Below are 17,841 nucleotides of genomic sequence, written 5' to 3'. Positions count from 1 at the left end.
ACAAAGGAAAACGCCAAAAATATGTCAACACTTTTTGATGGGTTAATCGTGTGTCTGCAGGTGCTGGAGTCTAAACTGTGTGCGTACTCCAAGCGAATGGTGGAGCAGAAGCCTGGCAACATTTTGTATGGCACACACGGCCCCCTGCCCCCACTGTACAGCGTCAACCTGTCTCAGCTCTCCATTCAGCTGGCCAGCATGTACCCAGAGCTCACCCTGCCTCTCTTCTCAGGTAAATACTTGATAATGAATATATGTGCATGTGTTGAGCACCGACAGCGTATCTTGTATCTTGTGGTACTTAAAGGGAAAGTTCAACATTTTGGCAAATTCGCCTATTGCCATAATCCCTGTAGTCATAGGGGTACAGTAGGTTCATTACCTTTAATTATCGGTGCATGTTTTTTTGAGATCTGCGGGGCAGAGACGTGAGCTGCTCAGCGAACACAATGGAGGTGAATGGTGCAGGTCCCCTGTCCCTCAAAACTCATCAAATACACAATCAAACAACTCCAAAACGCGGTGGTGAATGTGCAGGTCACAACTTATCCACAAGAGCATTTTGGAGTTATTGGATTGTGTATTTGATGAGTTTTGAGGGACAGTAGGGGACCTGCACCATTCACCTCCATTGTGTTCACTGAGCAGCTCACGTCTCTGCCCCGCAGATCTCAAAAAAACATGCACCGATAATTAAAGGTAATGGACCTACTGCTATGACTACAGGGATTATGGCAATAGGTGAATTTGCCAAAATGTTGAACTATCCCTTTAACACTTTCACTCTTCTGATGATTTTTTTCCACCTGTGCAGAGGTGAGCCAACGTTTCCCAACCACCCACCCCAACGGCAGGCAGATCATGTTATCCTACCTGCTGCCATGGCTCAGTAACATCGAGCTGGTGGACACGGGGCTGCTCCCCCCCGCCTCCAGCCCCTGCACACCAGAGGAAGAGCCTCGCGGTCAGGGACAGGGTCTGTCCCCAAGTCTGAGGGGCAACGGCTGGGGGTCCCTGCAGGCGACCTCGCTGGTGCTCAACAACCTCATGTTCATGACAGCTAAGGTGGGAAACCATTTATGTTCTTCTTTATGAAATGATTCTCTTCCCAACAACATCCACCTCCTCTCAACTGAATGTTTTCCTTTCCATCTTCAGTACGGAGACGAGGTTCCTGGCCCAGAGATCGAGAACGCATGGAACGCTCTGGTGTCCAACGAGAGGTGGAGCAACAACTTGCGGATCACCCTGCAGTTCCTCATCAGCTTGTGCGGAGTCAGCAGTGATACCACGCTGTTGCCTTATGTAGGTTTATCAAATCTATCGATCAAAATGGTCAAATCTAATGAAATGCGAATTACTGATAAAAGTGCTGGGGTGAATGTGCTGCAATCATGTGAGAAAAACCAGTTCATGCTGTTTATTTGTTTCTGTTTTAGATCAAGAAGGTGGTGATCTACTTGTGTCGTAACAACACCATCCAGACGATGGAGGAGCTGCTGTTTGAGCTGCAGCAGACCGACCCCGTCAACCCAGTGGTCTTACACTGTGACAACCCCCCGTTCTACCGGTTTGCTGCCAGCAACAAAGCCTCCACTTCACAGACAGGTGAGAGCTGAAGCCCATGTTGATCTAACCCTGACTCTTCATTTGAGCTCCACGACTTTTGTGACACATGGTTGACAGTTGTGTGTTTCTGAGGGATGATCTTGAATGTCTTCTGCTTAGGTACCACCTCCAGCAGTAACACCGTGGTGGCTGGTCAGGACAACATGCCCGACACAGATGAGAACAAGCTGGTCAGAGAGGAAGAGCGGTTAGTATTGATACATCTTTATAAATGGATATGTTTAGTTTTAATAAGACTCTTGAATAAGTCTCTCTGTATAAATTCTCAAACTCTGAAATTCACTTTTGGCGTCCTTCGTGTTACCTCAGGAGAGCCAGGGCTCACAACAGGCTGGAGTCTCGCTACAGCAACAGCTCTGGAGGCTCTTACGAGGACGAGAAGAGTAAGTTGGATCTTTTTTCTCTCATGAGAGTGAATTTATGAACTTTCTGGACTTGTGCAATACATCTATAGACACACAGCCCAAGAGGACTCACAGCTGGGTGTTATTTAGAGAGAGCTCCAGGACATGGATTCTTCTTGTCAGTCGTCAATGCTCCCCACTTCAGCCTTAGAGTCACTTACTGCATCTGTCACAAATACCCTCCATACCTACATCCTGTAAATGAGCACATCAGCAGCTTTTATCGGTCAAATGGCGGGGATTTCAGTAGTAAGCTACAGTAGTTTTTCATCAGTCATTTCATTTGAACTCTGGCCAAGGCCAAGGACACAAATACAACATTAACCACAGTGACTGTCTGTCTGCCTGTCTGCAGCAGGCGTCTCTGTTGGGAAACTTCCAGGTCTGAGTGTGCTGCTGTTGTCCTCGTGTGACATAGCAAAGCTGTAACCAGCCAAGTACAAAGTTCACTCAATTTCTAAACCCTGACAATTTAGTGTGGTTTCCAATTTTTTTTTTTATCTGTTTAGTAATTTTAAGACCACAAAAAAGTAACAATGACTTAAAGGGATAGTTCAACATTTTGGCAAATTGGCCCATTCCCATAATCCCTATAGTCATAGCAGTAGGTTAGTTACCTTTATTTGTTGGTGCAAGCTATTTTTAGAACGGCGGAGCAGAGCCGCAAGCTGCTCAGAGCTACGCTACAGAGGCTAATGGGATTTCTTGGTTTCCCTCATCAAACTCATCAAATACAAATATGCAGGTCACAACTTGTCCACGAGAGCGTTTTGGAGTTGCTGGATTGTGTATTTGATGAGTTTGATGAAGGAAACCAAGAAATCCCATTAGTCTCCGTAGCGTAGCTCTAAACACCTCGCGGCTCTGCTCTGCCGTTCTAAAAATAGCTTACACTGACAATTAAAGGTAACAAACCTGATAGGGATTATGGCAATGGGCCAGTTTGCCAAAAATGTTGAACTATTCCTTTAACATATTTGTTTGCTTGTGCTTAGCAGCATCTGATATATGTTTTAAGTGTATTTTTTAAATCCTTTGTATAATCTTGTTTGTTTTTGTAGCTGACCCACTCCCACCGTATGCTGGTTGGCTACTGGGTGTTCTGGAGACCAACCATCCTCAGCCGTTGCCCATGCCCGTTAACGGAGGCTGCTGGGCTCCTCTGGTCGACTACCTGCCAGAAACCATCACACCCAGAGGACCACTGCATAGGTACACACACCATACACAAACAAACACACGCCTCGCACACGGCCCTTCTCTGGAACAACCACAAAAGCTGCTCACGGAAAACAGGCTCAGATTTAGACCGGCGATGTTACTATCAGCAGCAGATCAGCAGAATCAGCAAAGCGAGGTATTCTCTCACACCTCCTCACAGATGGCCTGAACTGCTGCACAGAATGAAATCCAGCAGCCGCCTCAGTCTGCTATGTAGAGAATGAATATCAGAGAGGATTTACTCATTTATCTTCTCCTCTCTCTCAGCACCTTAAAATCATTAATTAAAATGGGATTCAGGCAGGATTTATGACGCATGTACTTACCATGCCTTACAAGAGAGCCGGCTGTTACGCTCTATTACTGGATCCTCATATGCAGGCAAATACACAGCCTGTGTATCTGGAGGTTGTCATGTTAATTGCCCTTCATTTCTAAGATGGATTGTGTTTTTTTTGCGCAATCTTGTCTCTCCTTCGTCTCTAGCACATTCCTTAAATACCTCGAACAGAGATGATAAAACCAATAAGAGACGAAGGTTTTCTTCTTGGAAGTACTTTTTTCTCTTTATTGGATTTATTGAAGGTTTTGTTTCTTATTACTGCTTTATGATGTATGAGAGAACAGAATATCCTTGTCCATAGTCATTGCTCCAAGGTGCTGCCTGTGGGTTGATGGATGTCTGGGAGGCATGAACTCAAATGAACCCAAATGATAAGATGATAAGTTTGGGTTCATGCCCAGTTCACCACCAGGAAACCCAGGGAAGAAGCAGATGATCATTGATTGTTATTGTGCTCTCACTAGATGTGACATGTGTTTTCCATCCTCAGGTGTAACATTGCGGTGATCTTCATGACTGAAATGGTGGTGGACCACAGTGTGAGGGAGGACTGGGCTTTGCACCTGCCCCTGCTGCTACATGCCCTCTTCTTAGGTATGCTGAGTGATAAGATCAAACATCATCAGTTACCGTCCCTCCTAACACACACTAAAATAACCACGAGGTGTGTCTGTGTCGGTGTCCTCTGTGACGTCCGGTGAGCTCATACCGTGACAGCGCGAGGGTTTATCTGCATCCCACATACACACACAGTTTAGGACAGACAGTTCTCTTGAGTCACCACAGACACAGACACATTCCCGGGGCCTGTATTTCTCACCGGCCACCGCTGCACTGCACAAATGTATAATTATGTACTCTGCATATTCAGCATACTCACCCTCAACCTCAGGTGGTTCATTATCATCCGATCAGTGCAACTGTGCGCAAGAATCCATGTTGTATTGTTATGATGTGTTTACAGGGAGACGTGTTTTGTTTATAGTCTGTCATGTACACAAGAAACAAGAAAAAGGGAGTACCTTGTTGTCATAGCAACCAGTGAGCCACAACAAACCAGTTAACACGTTGTACATCAACATCTCTGAGCACAGCTGAATCTGTGTCTATTTATATCCTGTTGTCGTCATCTTACCTGATGTATATTTTATGGGTCAGGTCTGGATCACTACAGACCGGAGGTCTATGAACACAGCAAACGCCTCCTCCTCCACCTCCTCATCGCCCTCTCCTGCAACAACAACTTCCAGGTCAGTGTGGTCCTAATATTTGTTAACCCTCTGGTGTCTATGATCAGATCACATGAAGTCTTCAAAGTGCCGTAAAAAAGAAACTATGGCACTGGAGCACTGTCGTCAACTTCACTCCAGTTTTTATTTGACTTTGGTAGAACACGTAAAACCAGAGATATAATAGTTTTAATTTATTCACAATATGTTTTATTGAGCATCAACATTACAACGTGTCCACAGAATGGAGACAAGTAAAATACATAAAACAGTGCTCTTTTTTTTCCCTCCCCAAAATCTCACCCCCTCACCCTCTAGTTTCTGGTCAGCAAACATAACAAAAAAGTTGATATTAAACACAAAGTGTATGATAGTTTTAATTTGATTGTACAAAAATGGAATGGGAGGTTCAGGTGTTGCATTTCTTTCCATGAATATACTGTAAAGGCAAAATCAGAATTATTCAAAAGTATTCAAAAACGACCAAAATAGGCTCAGACCCATAAGAGACCTCCTCAGTCCAAAATGAATTCATACATCCATCAGTGGAGCTTTGGTCAAACTGAAGAAACCTCCCTTTTGTTTTCAGGTCATAGCCTCGGTCCTGATGCTGACAAGAGAGATCAGTGACAACAAAACCCTCACCATCAAGTCCAGCTACCACTCAGAGTACCAGCAGTCACGTAAGTAGAAAATACTGAACCTGCATGTTTACCAGTGTATAAAATCACATAACAGCACATAACAACAAGATAAATCTACAGGGTGATATTAATAGGACGCTGTACACTCTATCGTCATGTTTCCTTAGATGCGCCTGACTTCCTGCGGGAGTGGCAGGCGTCCCCAGTGGCCGACTCCGGCCTCAGCTCCACCTCCAACTCGTCCTCCGCCAGTCTGGGTGGTGGCAGCACTGCGGGCAGTGTTGGAAATCTGCCCCTTGTTACCCCCGACGACCTGGAGGACCTGGAAGACACACCCAACGAGACGGACGAGAAGACAAACAAACTCATTGAGTTCCTCTCAACCAGGTACACACACCTCCACCGCTGCCTGTATGTGTATGTGTGCGTGTGCGTGTGAAAATGTCACTGTAGCGAAGGCTGCGTGCCCTGTGCATATAGAACGTAAGAGCTTTTGTAACGTGTATGTGGTGCTACTGGTGGTGGGTATACAGTGCCTGGAGTACTGTGTTGTTGTTGCTCAGAGCGTTTGGGCCGCTGTGGGTGCACGAGGACATCACACCAAAGAACCCCAACTCCAAGAGCACGGAGCAGCTCTCCAACTTCCTGCGCCACGTTGTCTCCGTCTTCAAGGAGTCCAAGTCAGGTGAGAAAGCTCTCATGGTAACACCAGACAGTTTTGTAAAAGTGAAAAGACAAAACATTGAGTAATAATTGATACATGTGTGTTTGTGTGTCTCTTTGTGTGTCTTCTCTTCATACAGACTTCCACCTGGAGCACGAGCTGAGTGACGTGGCCTTACAGACCGCCCTGTGCAGCTCCTCCCGTCACTACGCCGGCCGCTCCTTCCAGATCTTCAGAGCCCTCAAACAGCCCATCAACAACCACGCCGTCTCCGACCTGGTCTCACGACTGGTGGAGGTGGTGGGAGAGCATGGCGACGAGGTGCAGGTAAATGAGGAAGCGTTAGAACTGTTCTGGTTCCAGACTAACTTTTCTTACTAGGAGCACCGTGGCTGCCAACCTAAAGTTATAGGAGCGCAAGCAGAAAATTTAGGGGTGCACCCTGTAAATTGACATTAAAGGGATAGTCCAACATTTTGGCCCATTTCCTGTCAATATAGCCTAGCAGTAGGTTCGTTATCTTTAATTGTCGGTGCGAGCTATTTTTAGAACGGCAGAGCAGAGCCGTGAGCTGCTCAATGGATACGCTACGGAGGATAATGGGATTTCTTGGTTTTCCTCATCAAACTCATCAAATACACAATCCAACAACTCCAAAACGCTCTGGTGGACAAGTTGTGACCTGCACATTCACCACGCTATGAGATAATAACGGAACGTTATGAGACAGAGTTGTTTTCGGAAACCAAGAAATCTCATGAGCCGCCATAGCGTAGCTCTGAGCAGCTCGCGGCTCTGCTCGGCTGTTCTAAAAACAGCTTGCACCGACAAATAAAGGTAATGAACCTACTGCTATGACTATAGGGATTATGGCAATGGGCCAATTTGCCAAAATGTTGAACTATCCTTTTAATATTTCCTTTTCTTTCATAATCCTCACATACGTTATCCTGCCTCTAATGACAGATTCCACATTCTTTGAGTCGCCACTTCCACCAGTGGTAAAAAATAAAAGTCCACTGGTTGCACATGAGCAAGTAGATGAAAATTTTACTTGCACTGCCTCAAATTTTAGGGGCAAAATACCTCCTTTCAGGTTCAGTATGGAGCCCTGACATTATATTTATTCCATAGATCAAAATATATGTTGATGCTGAAGTGTGTGCTCGTCTGACTCAACAACACCTGTGTTTCAGGGTTATGTGATGGAGATACTGTTGACACTGGAGTCAGTGGTGGTGAATTTAGCAGAGTGTCTGAAAAACAGTGACCTTATGGCAGCTCTGACCAGGTACGCCTCTGCTCTTTAAAAAAAAAAAAAAAAAACGGTGCCATTTTACTGTGCATTTCATACAGCAGCACCACATTTCATCTTAGATAACCATAACTCTATGCTCTATTAAATCCACAGGACGTCTTCGCCAGATTTTGTGACTAGTGAAAAACTGATGAACAGGAAGAGCACAGGTCAGCTCAACTTCCCCGGCCCGGGGTTCGTTGGTCTGTCATCATCACAGCGACATCAGCGCTCCTACTCCGTCCCCAAGAAGTTTGGCGAGTGTGGAAACCAGTCGAGTGATCCTCCTCGCAGCGCAACTCTCGATCGCATACAGGCAAGAGAGAAGGAGAATTATTTGTTTGGTCTGATACTTGATGCTTGAGGAGACTGCTATGACGACAGTTGGGCTGCGGTTTCTATTTTTCCAAACTATATGAAGCAGAATAACCTGAATTTCGCAGAACGTGTTGATGCTTTACCAGAAAAAAGAAAGTTAGAGTTTATTTCTGACTGTATATAAAACAAGTTTATTTCTTATCAGGAAACACAGAGGTTTTAGTGTCAGTAGAAATGTTTTGGAACGAGTGTATGTTTGCCTGATATCTAGGAAGGTTATCTCAGATTAATCTCAGTCTACTATGGTAACCTGACTGACAGATAAACACAAAGTAGCCAGGGCTGTAAAACCAGCTGGGAACAACTGCCAACTTGAAGCAAAGATGATCAGACGCTCTGTACGATACTGCTGCCTGTTGTTAATGACACTGAACGTCCCCTGTGTTCTCTTTGAGTTAATGCCCTCTGGAGGATATTATAATACACCTGTATAACGGATCCTGCTAATAATATAATGAAACAACAGCAGTGTTTATAGTCCTTTAAAATTGTAATGTAGAACTGCTGAACTGAATTACGTTGACTAATTTCCTGATCTATTCCTTATTTCATTTTCAACGTCCAGGCCCTCAACAGTCACGGCCTCTCCCGATCAGGAAGAACCCCCGGCTCCTGCACATCGTCGACCAATCGCATCGATCCCAGCGTTCTCTCGGACCCCGCCCACGTTTCCCATCCCTCGACAATACTGGCCACAGTTTTCTGGGTGGCGGTGTCACTCATGGAGTCCGACTTTGAGTTTGAATACCAGATGTCGCTTCGCCTCGTTCACAAGCTGCTGTCGAAGGTAGATAAGATGAAACATACCGATCTCAGAGGGAAAGTTATATAACTGTATTCTACAGCTATCAGCGCTCTGAAGTGTTACCTAATGACTCATGCTCATGGCTCAGAGGGAATTATCTTCTAACTTTTTAAAAGATAACATAAATGTCTCAGGTACGTCTCAGACACTTGTAACTGTTACCAGCTTCTCTTAAATTTCTCTCTCCTGTCCATCAGGTTCCTTTAGACAGAGCAGAGAACCGTGAGCGTCTGGAGAAGCTGCAGGCTCAGCTGAGGTGGAGCGGCTTCTCTGGGATTCAGCAGCTTCTGTTGAAGGGCTTCACCTCGCAGGCCACGTCGGACCTCACCTTACAACTCTTCTGCCAGCTCACGCCGGTCTCCCGTGTGCCTGTCGTCGACAGCTCACAGTCCATAGGTACGTCCTGTACAGCCCATTAAAGATTTGTAGCTCGGCTGTGTAGCTGTCTGTTTTCGTTGACCTCTTGTCCGTGTGCAGGTTTCCCTCTGAATGTGCTGTGTCTGCTGCCTCACCTGGTGCAGCACTTTGGCCACCCCACTCAGTTCTGCAAGGAGAGCGCTGAGAGGATCGCACAGGTACGATGCAGTCGAGCTTTGGTTAATTTCCCATGGCTTCAGTTTATTTTAAGGTTCAACTTTATTGGGCAATAAAGAAGGTTTTATCTAAAAGTAGATATGAGAAAAGACGGATAAAAGTCCCAGCTTTCTGTGAGCCTCCTCCTCCCTCTCATGCTCCCTCTAACATCGCCTCTCTCAGGTGTGTTTGGAGGAGAAGAACACAAAGCTATCCCACCTGGCCCATGTGATGACTCTCTACAAGACTCGTTCCTACACCCGGGACCCGTTCTCCTGGGTCAGTGTGGTCTGTCGCTACCTCCATGAGGCTTTCTCCGACATCACACTCAACATGGTTACCTACATGGCCGAGGTAAATGCTGTTAAACACTCTTCTATGCAGGTTAAAGATTGTATTTTGTATTATATTTGGTATTTGCCCATTGACCACCAGCTAAATGCATCTTCCCATCTCTTAGCTGCTGGATAAGGGCCTTCCCAGCATGCAGCAGTCCCTCCTGCAGATCATCTACTGTCTTCTCAGCCACATGGACCTGACTGCTGTACAAGTCAAACAGTTCAATGGAGACGTCATGAAGACCATCGAGAAGTTTGTCCAAGTGAGTGCTTATTATACATTCTTATTATATCTGTTTATACTGCTCCATTTTCTTATTGTGACCTATAAGGTATGCGCCGCTTTCCCTTACGCTGCGTTTTTGACATGTGATTCCACAGACAGTCCACTGGAAGGACGCTTTGAACATCTTAAAGCTGGTGGTTTCACGCTCTGCCAGCTTAGTCCATCCGGTGTACGGCCACTCGCAGGGCGACCTTTCCAACCTGGAGGTCAGCAGGGTGTGGGACGGCTCGGCCAAGGCTCTGCCTGGGAAGACACTGGACTTCACCTTCGACATCTCTGAAGTGAGGAAGCTACAAAATAAAGTTGATATTCTAAAACGGACACTGATGCTCGTCATATTCAAACCATTCCTTGTATTTTTTGTTTTTTTACAGACTCCAGTGATCGGACGCAGGTTTGACGAGCTCCAGGGTTCAGCGGGTAGAGAGGGGAAGGCCAGAGCCATGGCTGTAACACGCAGCACCTCCTCCACTTCCTCTGGCTCGAACTCCAACACCATCCTGGTGCCTGTGAGCTGGAGGAGACCACAGTCATCTCAGGTGAAGTTGAACATTTCTTCATGTAGCTTGAACTGAAAGTCTTTGGCATGTGATCTCAGTGCTGTTTAGTGTTTTGTTGTGACATCAACGTCATATTTATCTGCAGGTACTCCCTTGGTTACATAGCACAACCATAAACTATGCTCAACTTTGTGTTTATGTAAATTCACGGAAGGAGTGAGCTCAACTGATTTATAGCTTATTTAAACTGGAGCAGATAAAAATGAACAAGCCAAGAAAGTGGAGTGGACTGTCTCCAGTATAATAAAGTTTACGACCGTTCATATTTCTACTTCTTGCTGTCCTTTTCCCCACACAGAAAAGAACCAGAGAGAAGCTGGTGAATGTTTTGTCTCTCTGTGGACAAGAAGTTGGACTCACCAAGAACCCATCTGTAAGCTACGTCTCATATCATGTTCTACCTGTGCAGCCTGCTTGTTTATGGACTATCTAGTCCTCCAGTGTCTCCATATATTAACATATTAACATATATCATCAGGTGATCTTCTCATCATGTGGTGACTTGGACATGATGGAGGTGCGGGAGAGTGGTGTGTCCTCAGAGGACGGTGGAACCAGGGAGGACACGCTGGACGACACGGCCAGCGAGCAGCAGTTCAGGGTTTTCAGAGACTTTGACTTCCTGGACGTGGAGCTGGAGGACGGAGAGGTTAGACTCATATATCCCATACATGCAAGTTTATACAGTGACATGTCTCCCTCTTTCCTTCCCTTTTTACCTCAATCGGTGGTTCCCAACCTTTTTTGGCTCGTGGCCCCATTATGACATCACAAATTTCTGGCGACCCCATTATCACGCGCAGTTACGTGATCACGACCGTTAATCAAGATGCACCAGCTCAGATATTTTTATATGCTGCATTTTATTTGAACTCGACTGATTAAAGAAAGTGAAAGTATAGAATACAGTTGTTTAAGATTGTGTGTGGTGTTTTTAATCATAATTCTAAAAAGAATAATAATTAGTTCAAAAATATTTTTATGAGTAATTTTTTTAATCAATTACTAGACATTTCAGGCGACCCCATTTGAATTCCAGGCGACCCCTTGTGGGGTCCCGACCCCAAGGTTGAAAAACACTGATCTAAATTGTGTGTTTCAGTTTTTCTGCCTGTCTTTCTTTAACATCAACATATTTGAAATGTATTTCTCTGCCCCTCCTCCTCATCTCCTCTCTGTCTAACTCTGTGTCTCTCTCTCTTCCCCCTTGCTACCTAGGAGCTCCAGGTAAGGTGTCTCACACTGAGCACTTGCATTAGCTTTTATCAGCGCTTTGGTGTTGCTGGCTCCTACTGAAAAACATAAAAAACCAACAACAAAACATGTTGATCATGCTTCATTTTGCTCTCACAGCTTGGTTGCAAAACATTTCTGACAATACTGCTATTTGTTATATTGGAGATGAATGATATCATAAAGCCTTAATGGGATAAAGATGATCATATTGAATGAATGAATGAATGAATGCCTCTCCAGCATATTTCCATGCCATGAATAACAGTTCATTTTGCATCGTGTGCTTGTCACTAGGCTCTTAGACAGCGACCATTCATTATCCTGAAAGTTAACAAGGAGGATGATGACTGCTCCCGCTGCCCCTGCCCTTGTCTTCCAATGCATATGTGTGTGTGTTTCATCACAGGGCGAGACTGTCGATAACTTTAACTGGGGCGTTCGCCGGCGATCTCTGGACAGCACGGAGCTGGGCGACCTGCTAGAGGAGAGCCAGCACTCGGGCAGCACCCCCAGCCTGGGTCACGAGGACCCCCACGACTCAGACGAGTCGTCGGAGGAAGAGGAGTCCTCCACCAGCCAGAGCCTCTCTCACTCTCAGCTCGTGCGTAGCCTCGACACTTGGATCTGTACATTAACATCCACCGAAGCCTGAAAAACGTAATTGTTTGCTATTGTAAGCGAGTCAAGAATATCGCCTCTCTTCTCCAGACTAACCCCTCTCCATCAGAGGAAACCAACCACACTGATTCTTTATCAACCTCTTACGACACTTCTGCCGACCCACAATCCTTCAACGCCACCACGCCGGGCCAGGGAGCCCTCCACGACGATCACACTGGACTCCATGTGAGGAATAACGCACATTTGTACTGTACTTATGTGTTTGTACTGGTAGATTTGTCATTAACCGTGACACCTCTGTCTCCTCAGGGGAGGCTGTGTGTGGAGGACGAGGACACTCAGGCCCATGACGACGACCTGTCGCTGAGCGTCAACGAGCTCCCTCACGGCTCGGACTGCGGCGAGAGCTTCACCCTGGAGCTGCCGGGGGGGCAGGCTCAGGATCAGCTGCCCAATCTGGACCACAGGCTCAACCCGGACTACTGCCAACCACCGCTGGACTTTCTAGACCCCAACTGTCTGCCCAGGTGAATGTGACAGACAGACAGACAGACAGACAGACGTAGCAGAGCAGGAAGCAATATGGAATATTTTTTTTCTCTGGAGGGTTTTATCAGCTGGCAGCTTGATGGACAATGGAACAAACCTCAGTTAAAGTGCAGTCTAAGCGCCTTATTTTAATCTGCCTCAACCGTAATGTTTGTATTTACAGTGCTGGTCATGTATTGTAGCATGTAATTCATTTTCAGTTGTTTGGTAATTCAGATTAAGCCTGGTTCATGAGGTATATGCCTGATATTTTCTGCCCATTCAGAATCCGATCTAAATAGACACAATCACATAATCCAGCTCATGTAATCCAAAGAGACAGCTGGGCTTTTGATTCTGATATAAAACCTTTTTTTTATTTGGGGGGAAAGCTATCAAAACCTTTTTTTTTTCTTTGTGCCCCCGTTTCTTTCCCGTTCCCGTCGCTGACAGCTTACGTGATGATGTAGATGACTTGGAAGACCTTGGTTTTCCTCCTCCCCCCTCTCCATTTTTCTCCGCCATCTTGGCAGCCTTCCAACCCACAGTGTGTGACGATGCCGAGGAGGCGTGGCGCTGTCACATCAACCAGCTCGTGACAGACTCGGATGGGTCCTGCGCCGTCTACACTTTCCAAGTCTTCTCATCCCTCTTTAAGGTAAGACAGATAAACACATTCATAATTCATCACATTGTGTACATACATTTTGTCTTTGTGTTTCTCTTTGTGACTCTTTTTCTTTATTTAAACATCAGACAAGTGCAGGTGCAATAACTCTTCAACCTCTCTCCTTTTCCCAGAACATCCAGGGTAAATTCTGCACCCTGACAACCGATGTGGCCACTTACCTCGGAGAGGGCTTAAGGGGCATCGGGTCAAAGTTCCTCAGGTCTTCCCAGATGTTAACCACATGTTCAGATTGTCCTACCATCTACATCGATGCCGACACGGTGAGCACTGTTTAGTTTAGTTTAGTTTATTTATTAATTTGGTCGATTAAAAAAGAAGAGAATGACAAAATGCATAGCTTGGTCAGTAATACATGCAACCAAAAGGTGTAGGCCGAAGCAATAGCTTATTATGCCTACCCTTTGTACATAAGATTTCCATTTACATAGTGAAAATAAAGAGCATTAAAATAAAACAAACAAAAGACAAGCAAACAACTAACAACAAAACATAGTGTGAATAAAGAGCTTGGAAATAAAAACTAACACACAAAAGACAAACAAACTAACAACAAAACAAAACCATAACAGACCAGGACAGAGTTCGTATTATGACTTGTATTTTCAAATCAAACGAGAAGACTAAGTCTTGGGCTGCTGGTAAGAACAAGATGGAATTTGTGCTTAATGAGTCAAGCAAATCTCATTTTTCACTTCCTCCTCTCTTCTTGTTGGTCCTCCTAGATCATGTCCTACGGTCTCCTTGAAAAGATGAAGTTCAGTGCGCTGGAGCTGCAGGAATACCTGGATACCTACAACACCAAAGAGGAGTCTGCTGTATCGGTAACTCATCCTCTTCACATCGCTTTTCCTTCATGCAAACATCTGACTAATTGATGAAATATTAACAAATCTTCCTCTTTGTTTTTTCCTTTAGTGGCTGAGGAACTGTAAGGACACATTTCCCAGGTGTCCCGGCGACAGTGTGGTAACCTGCCAGCCTGGAGACTCAGAGGAGAAGGTACAGGCAACTTATTCACAAGTAGCTCACTGCAATAAACACAAAACTCATATCTGTGCTTCTGTTTCTCTTTGCCTCGTTGCTCCGCTGTGATTTTGTCACACTGAAATATTTGTGTTTTTATTTTGATGTTGTCCCCTGGCCACCAAGAACTCATTGAAATTTTAAAGTTGCTGTGTTTGACAACACTTTTGACTAATTCTTTGCCAGCTTGACTGTGGTTTACTGTGCGGTGCATGTGTCTGATTGACGCTTTGTCTTCCTCTCGCCTCACTCTGATGCCCTAACATGCTCTCTCGCTGTCTAGCAAATGGAGTCTCTTGCAGTAAGTTCTCTTACAAGTTTCTTCACTTCACTGCCGTAGATTCCTCTTAAATGAACTGCTTAATTCACAAGACAGTCAGATAGACACGTTACAGTGTGTTTGCATTTCTCTGCATGTTGCGTCTATGTGTGATGTCCACTGTCGAGAATGTGGCGTGGCTGTGTCATTGTGTCCGTGTGCTCTCGGCTGCTGATGAATGCGACTCTTGTCTTCTAGCAACTGGAGCTCTGTCAGAGACTCTACAAGCTGCACTTCCAGCTTCTCCTACTCTTCCAGTCCTACTGCTCGCTCATTGGTCAAGTTCACGCCATCAGCTCTGTGCCAGAGGTGAGACAAGTCATTGTTCATGAAGATATCACGTACAGTTTTAAAACAGTAGACGCCTTTGTGTGTGTATTTTCACTATTCAAGTCGCATCAATACACTATAACATGTAAATCACAGCTATCATTCTATTGTATATTTTATAAATGTTACACATCTGTCCCACACAGTCAAATGATCACGTCTGGGTGGTAAAAAATTTGGTGGGTTTAATTATGTCAAGGTGGATAACTCATGTTTGCTATTAGTTTTGAGTGTAAAGCTACAGACTTTACAACATCTGTAGCTTTGGAAGTTAAATGATTCATTTTGAACTAAATAATCAAATGTTTTCCACATTGCATTTGGATCTGTCTGAATTAGTAATTAAATTGTGACCATGACATGTACCAAGCAGGACATTTTACAGTTCTCTCTCTGGTGGATGAACTACTGTACATAACAGAGACTTGTGTGGTGTGTTTACATGCACTGCGATCGCCCGGTTTCACCCCTGACACACAAGATTTTTGAACTTGGTACATCATTCGTCCAAAAATATTTTGTTATATCTTTCAAGTCTTTAGAAAAACTTCCCTCCCTCCCCCCAATCCTGAACTTGGAGCCATCAGTTTAAGCAAACAATGATACTTGGATCCTTTGGAAAATGAAAAACAGAAACACAAAAATCAATATGTACAGTACACCATGCCATCTAGTTAAAAGTGGTAACATAGTCAACTGAAATAAATAGGCGAGAGTGAGAGAAAAAGAAAGAAAAAGAGAGAAACATACATATACAGGACAGACACACACACTTAATATATTCAAACACTCAGGTGTGCAAACCTAATAATTCAGATTTCTAAAGGATTCAGTCTAGGTCATTAAAGGGAAACTGCTCCAGAGAAAGACAGATGTAGCTCAGTTGCTCAAGTTAGTGCTTAAAAATAGGTTCTATCTTCCATATTTGTACTGTGTTACTCTCTTGTGATCAGCCGACAGATTGTATAATAAAATGATATACACAGTTTATCTGGGACAGGATATGTAATAATAGTGGCTTCTGTTGGCAGCAAATGAAATATACTGCTGAACTAGAGAAAACATGTTCCTCACTACAATCTCCTGAAGAAAATCTTCAGTATCGAATCAAACAAAATAAAGGTTCTTCTGTAATTACTCACAAACACACACACACACTAAACCACCATCTGTTTCCCTCCTACTACATAGCTGCTGAACATGTCCCGAGAGCTCACCGATCTGAAGACCAGCCTGCAGGCGGCAGAGGCGGCTGTAGCCAGCGACCTGGAGCACAAACTGTTGGCCCACGCCCACGCACACGCCACCCAGGTGGCGGCCGTGGTCGTGCCCAGCTTCCCCACCTCGGAGGCAGCGGTGCAGGCCATACTGGAGTGCCTTAAGAACCACGAGTTCGCCAAAGCCGTGCGCTACATCCAGGAGTGCAGGTGAGCTATGACTGTCTGCGTAAAGTCGTTTCTTGTGATATTTCATATCTTAAAATAAGGAAATTTAATGTTTAAGTATCACAGTTGAAGTGATGTTGTGGGGAATTAATAAAACCCAGAATTGGACCCAAATCAAAAACACACTATAACATATATGCACACAACATACAAGCACACATAAGTGATCATCATTAAAGGGATTCAGGGTTCAACATTTTGGCCAATTCGCCTATCGCCATAATCCCTATAGTCATAGCAGTAGGTTCATTACCTTTAATTATCGGTGCGTGTTGTTTTGAGATCTGCGGGGCAGAGACACGAGCTGCTCAGCGAAAACAATGGAGGTGAACGGTACAGGTCCCCTGTCCCTCAAAACTCATCAAATACACAATCCAACAACTCCAAAACGCTGTTGTGGAGAAGTTGTGACTTGCACTATGAAATAATAACGTAACATTATGAGACGCAGTTGTTTTTCGAGGTAAATGTGTAGCTGGAACTACATTCCAGACGGCTGCTGGGCGGAGTGATTTCAATTGAATTGATGAGTGTTTGCTTCATGTGTTGTAATGTTACCTGTACCATTCACCTCCACTGTGTTCACTGAGCAGCTCACGTCTCTGCCCCGCTGATCTCAAAACAACATGCACTGATTATTATTTAACTGTATGAAAAGTGCAATAGAAATTAAGTTTGATCTCTTGATTCTCTTTATCATATTGACCTGTAACACCGTCCTGATCCCCTTCATTCAGGAGGCAGTGGCCCAGCGGCGTGTTTGGTGGCAGCTCAGAGAGTGAGGTCCAGACGCTGCTCAACATCTACTTCCGCCACCAGACCCTGGGCCAGACCGGCACCATCGCCCTGGTGGGCTCCCGCCAGGACCTCAGCCTGATCTGCTCCAAGCTGCTGGAGCTCAACGGGGAGATCCGCGACATGATCCGCCGCGCCCAGGGTTACCGGGTCGTCACAACCTACCTCCCCGACTCCAGCGTGTCCGGGACCAGCCTCTGACAGGACCTCAGGAGCCCCCCGCCCCCTCCCTCCCCGCCCGTACCTCCCCCTTCACCGCAGCCAATGACCCTGCCGAAACCTCCTCCGCATCCCTCGCCGCCATCTCCGCCCGCCCTCGCAGAGGAGGCGCAGCACCCACACACGTGGCCGCTGCCTCCTCCCGTGTTCCTGCTGCCTCGGCTGCACAGCTCCAGACAGCTCCCTTCCTACCGCCCCGCACAGCGCTAGAACCACATTTACCACGTTTACACCACCATCCAAACTTTCCCCTGCCCTCTTCA

General features: G+C 45.4%; 1 protein-coding gene across 1 annotated transcript in view; it reads left to right on the top strand.

Moving 5' to 3' along the window:
• The window catches only part of fryb (furry homolog b), a 41,258-nt gene extending 23,628 nt beyond the window's left edge, over nt 1-17,630 (top strand). The window contains exons 32-65 of the mRNA XM_083986125.1: nt 61-232; nt 815-1,065; nt 1,159-1,305; nt 1,440-1,608; nt 1,729-1,816; nt 1,939-2,012; nt 3,095-3,245; nt 4,088-4,191; nt 4,756-4,847; nt 5,416-5,509; nt 5,638-5,857; nt 6,034-6,155; nt 6,274-6,461; nt 7,331-7,425; nt 7,546-7,747; nt 8,375-8,596; nt 8,812-9,010; nt 9,092-9,189; nt 9,371-9,541; nt 9,648-9,788; nt 9,907-10,092; nt 10,186-10,350; nt 10,670-10,744; nt 10,850-11,020; nt 12,014-12,208; nt 12,316-12,453; nt 12,538-12,755; nt 13,210-13,414; nt 13,558-13,707; nt 14,170-14,268; nt 14,363-14,446; nt 14,988-15,098; nt 16,311-16,546; nt 17,302-17,630. Coding sequence (XP_083842251.1) covers nt 61-232; nt 815-1,065; nt 1,159-1,305; nt 1,440-1,608; nt 1,729-1,816; nt 1,939-2,012; nt 3,095-3,245; nt 4,088-4,191; nt 4,756-4,847; nt 5,416-5,509; nt 5,638-5,857; nt 6,034-6,155; nt 6,274-6,461; nt 7,331-7,425; nt 7,546-7,747; nt 8,375-8,596; nt 8,812-9,010; nt 9,092-9,189; nt 9,371-9,541; nt 9,648-9,788; nt 9,907-10,092; nt 10,186-10,350; nt 10,670-10,744; nt 10,850-11,020; nt 12,014-12,208; nt 12,316-12,453; nt 12,538-12,755; nt 13,210-13,414; nt 13,558-13,707; nt 14,170-14,268; nt 14,363-14,446; nt 14,988-15,098; nt 16,311-16,546; nt 17,302-17,560 — 5,292 coding nt within the window. The 3' untranslated portion in view covers nt 17,561-17,630. The remainder of the gene's footprint in view (nt 1-60; nt 233-814; nt 1,066-1,158; nt 1,306-1,439; nt 1,609-1,728; nt 1,817-1,938; nt 2,013-3,094; nt 3,246-4,087; nt 4,192-4,755; nt 4,848-5,415; nt 5,510-5,637; nt 5,858-6,033; nt 6,156-6,273; nt 6,462-7,330; nt 7,426-7,545; nt 7,748-8,374; nt 8,597-8,811; nt 9,011-9,091; nt 9,190-9,370; nt 9,542-9,647; nt 9,789-9,906; nt 10,093-10,185; nt 10,351-10,669; nt 10,745-10,849; nt 11,021-12,013; nt 12,209-12,315; nt 12,454-12,537; nt 12,756-13,209; nt 13,415-13,557; nt 13,708-14,169; nt 14,269-14,362; nt 14,447-14,987; nt 15,099-16,310; nt 16,547-17,301) is intronic.
• The last annotated feature ends 211 nt before the right edge of the window (nt 17,631-17,841 follow it).

Source organism: Trachurus trachurus (genome assembly GCF_905171665.1).
Source record: "Trachurus trachurus genome assembly, chromosome: 14".
Lineage (NCBI taxonomy): Eukaryota > Metazoa > Chordata > Actinopteri > Carangiformes > Carangidae > Trachurus > Trachurus trachurus.
Note: the sequence above shows the minus strand (reverse complement) of the source record. Positions and strands in the feature narration are given on the sequence as shown.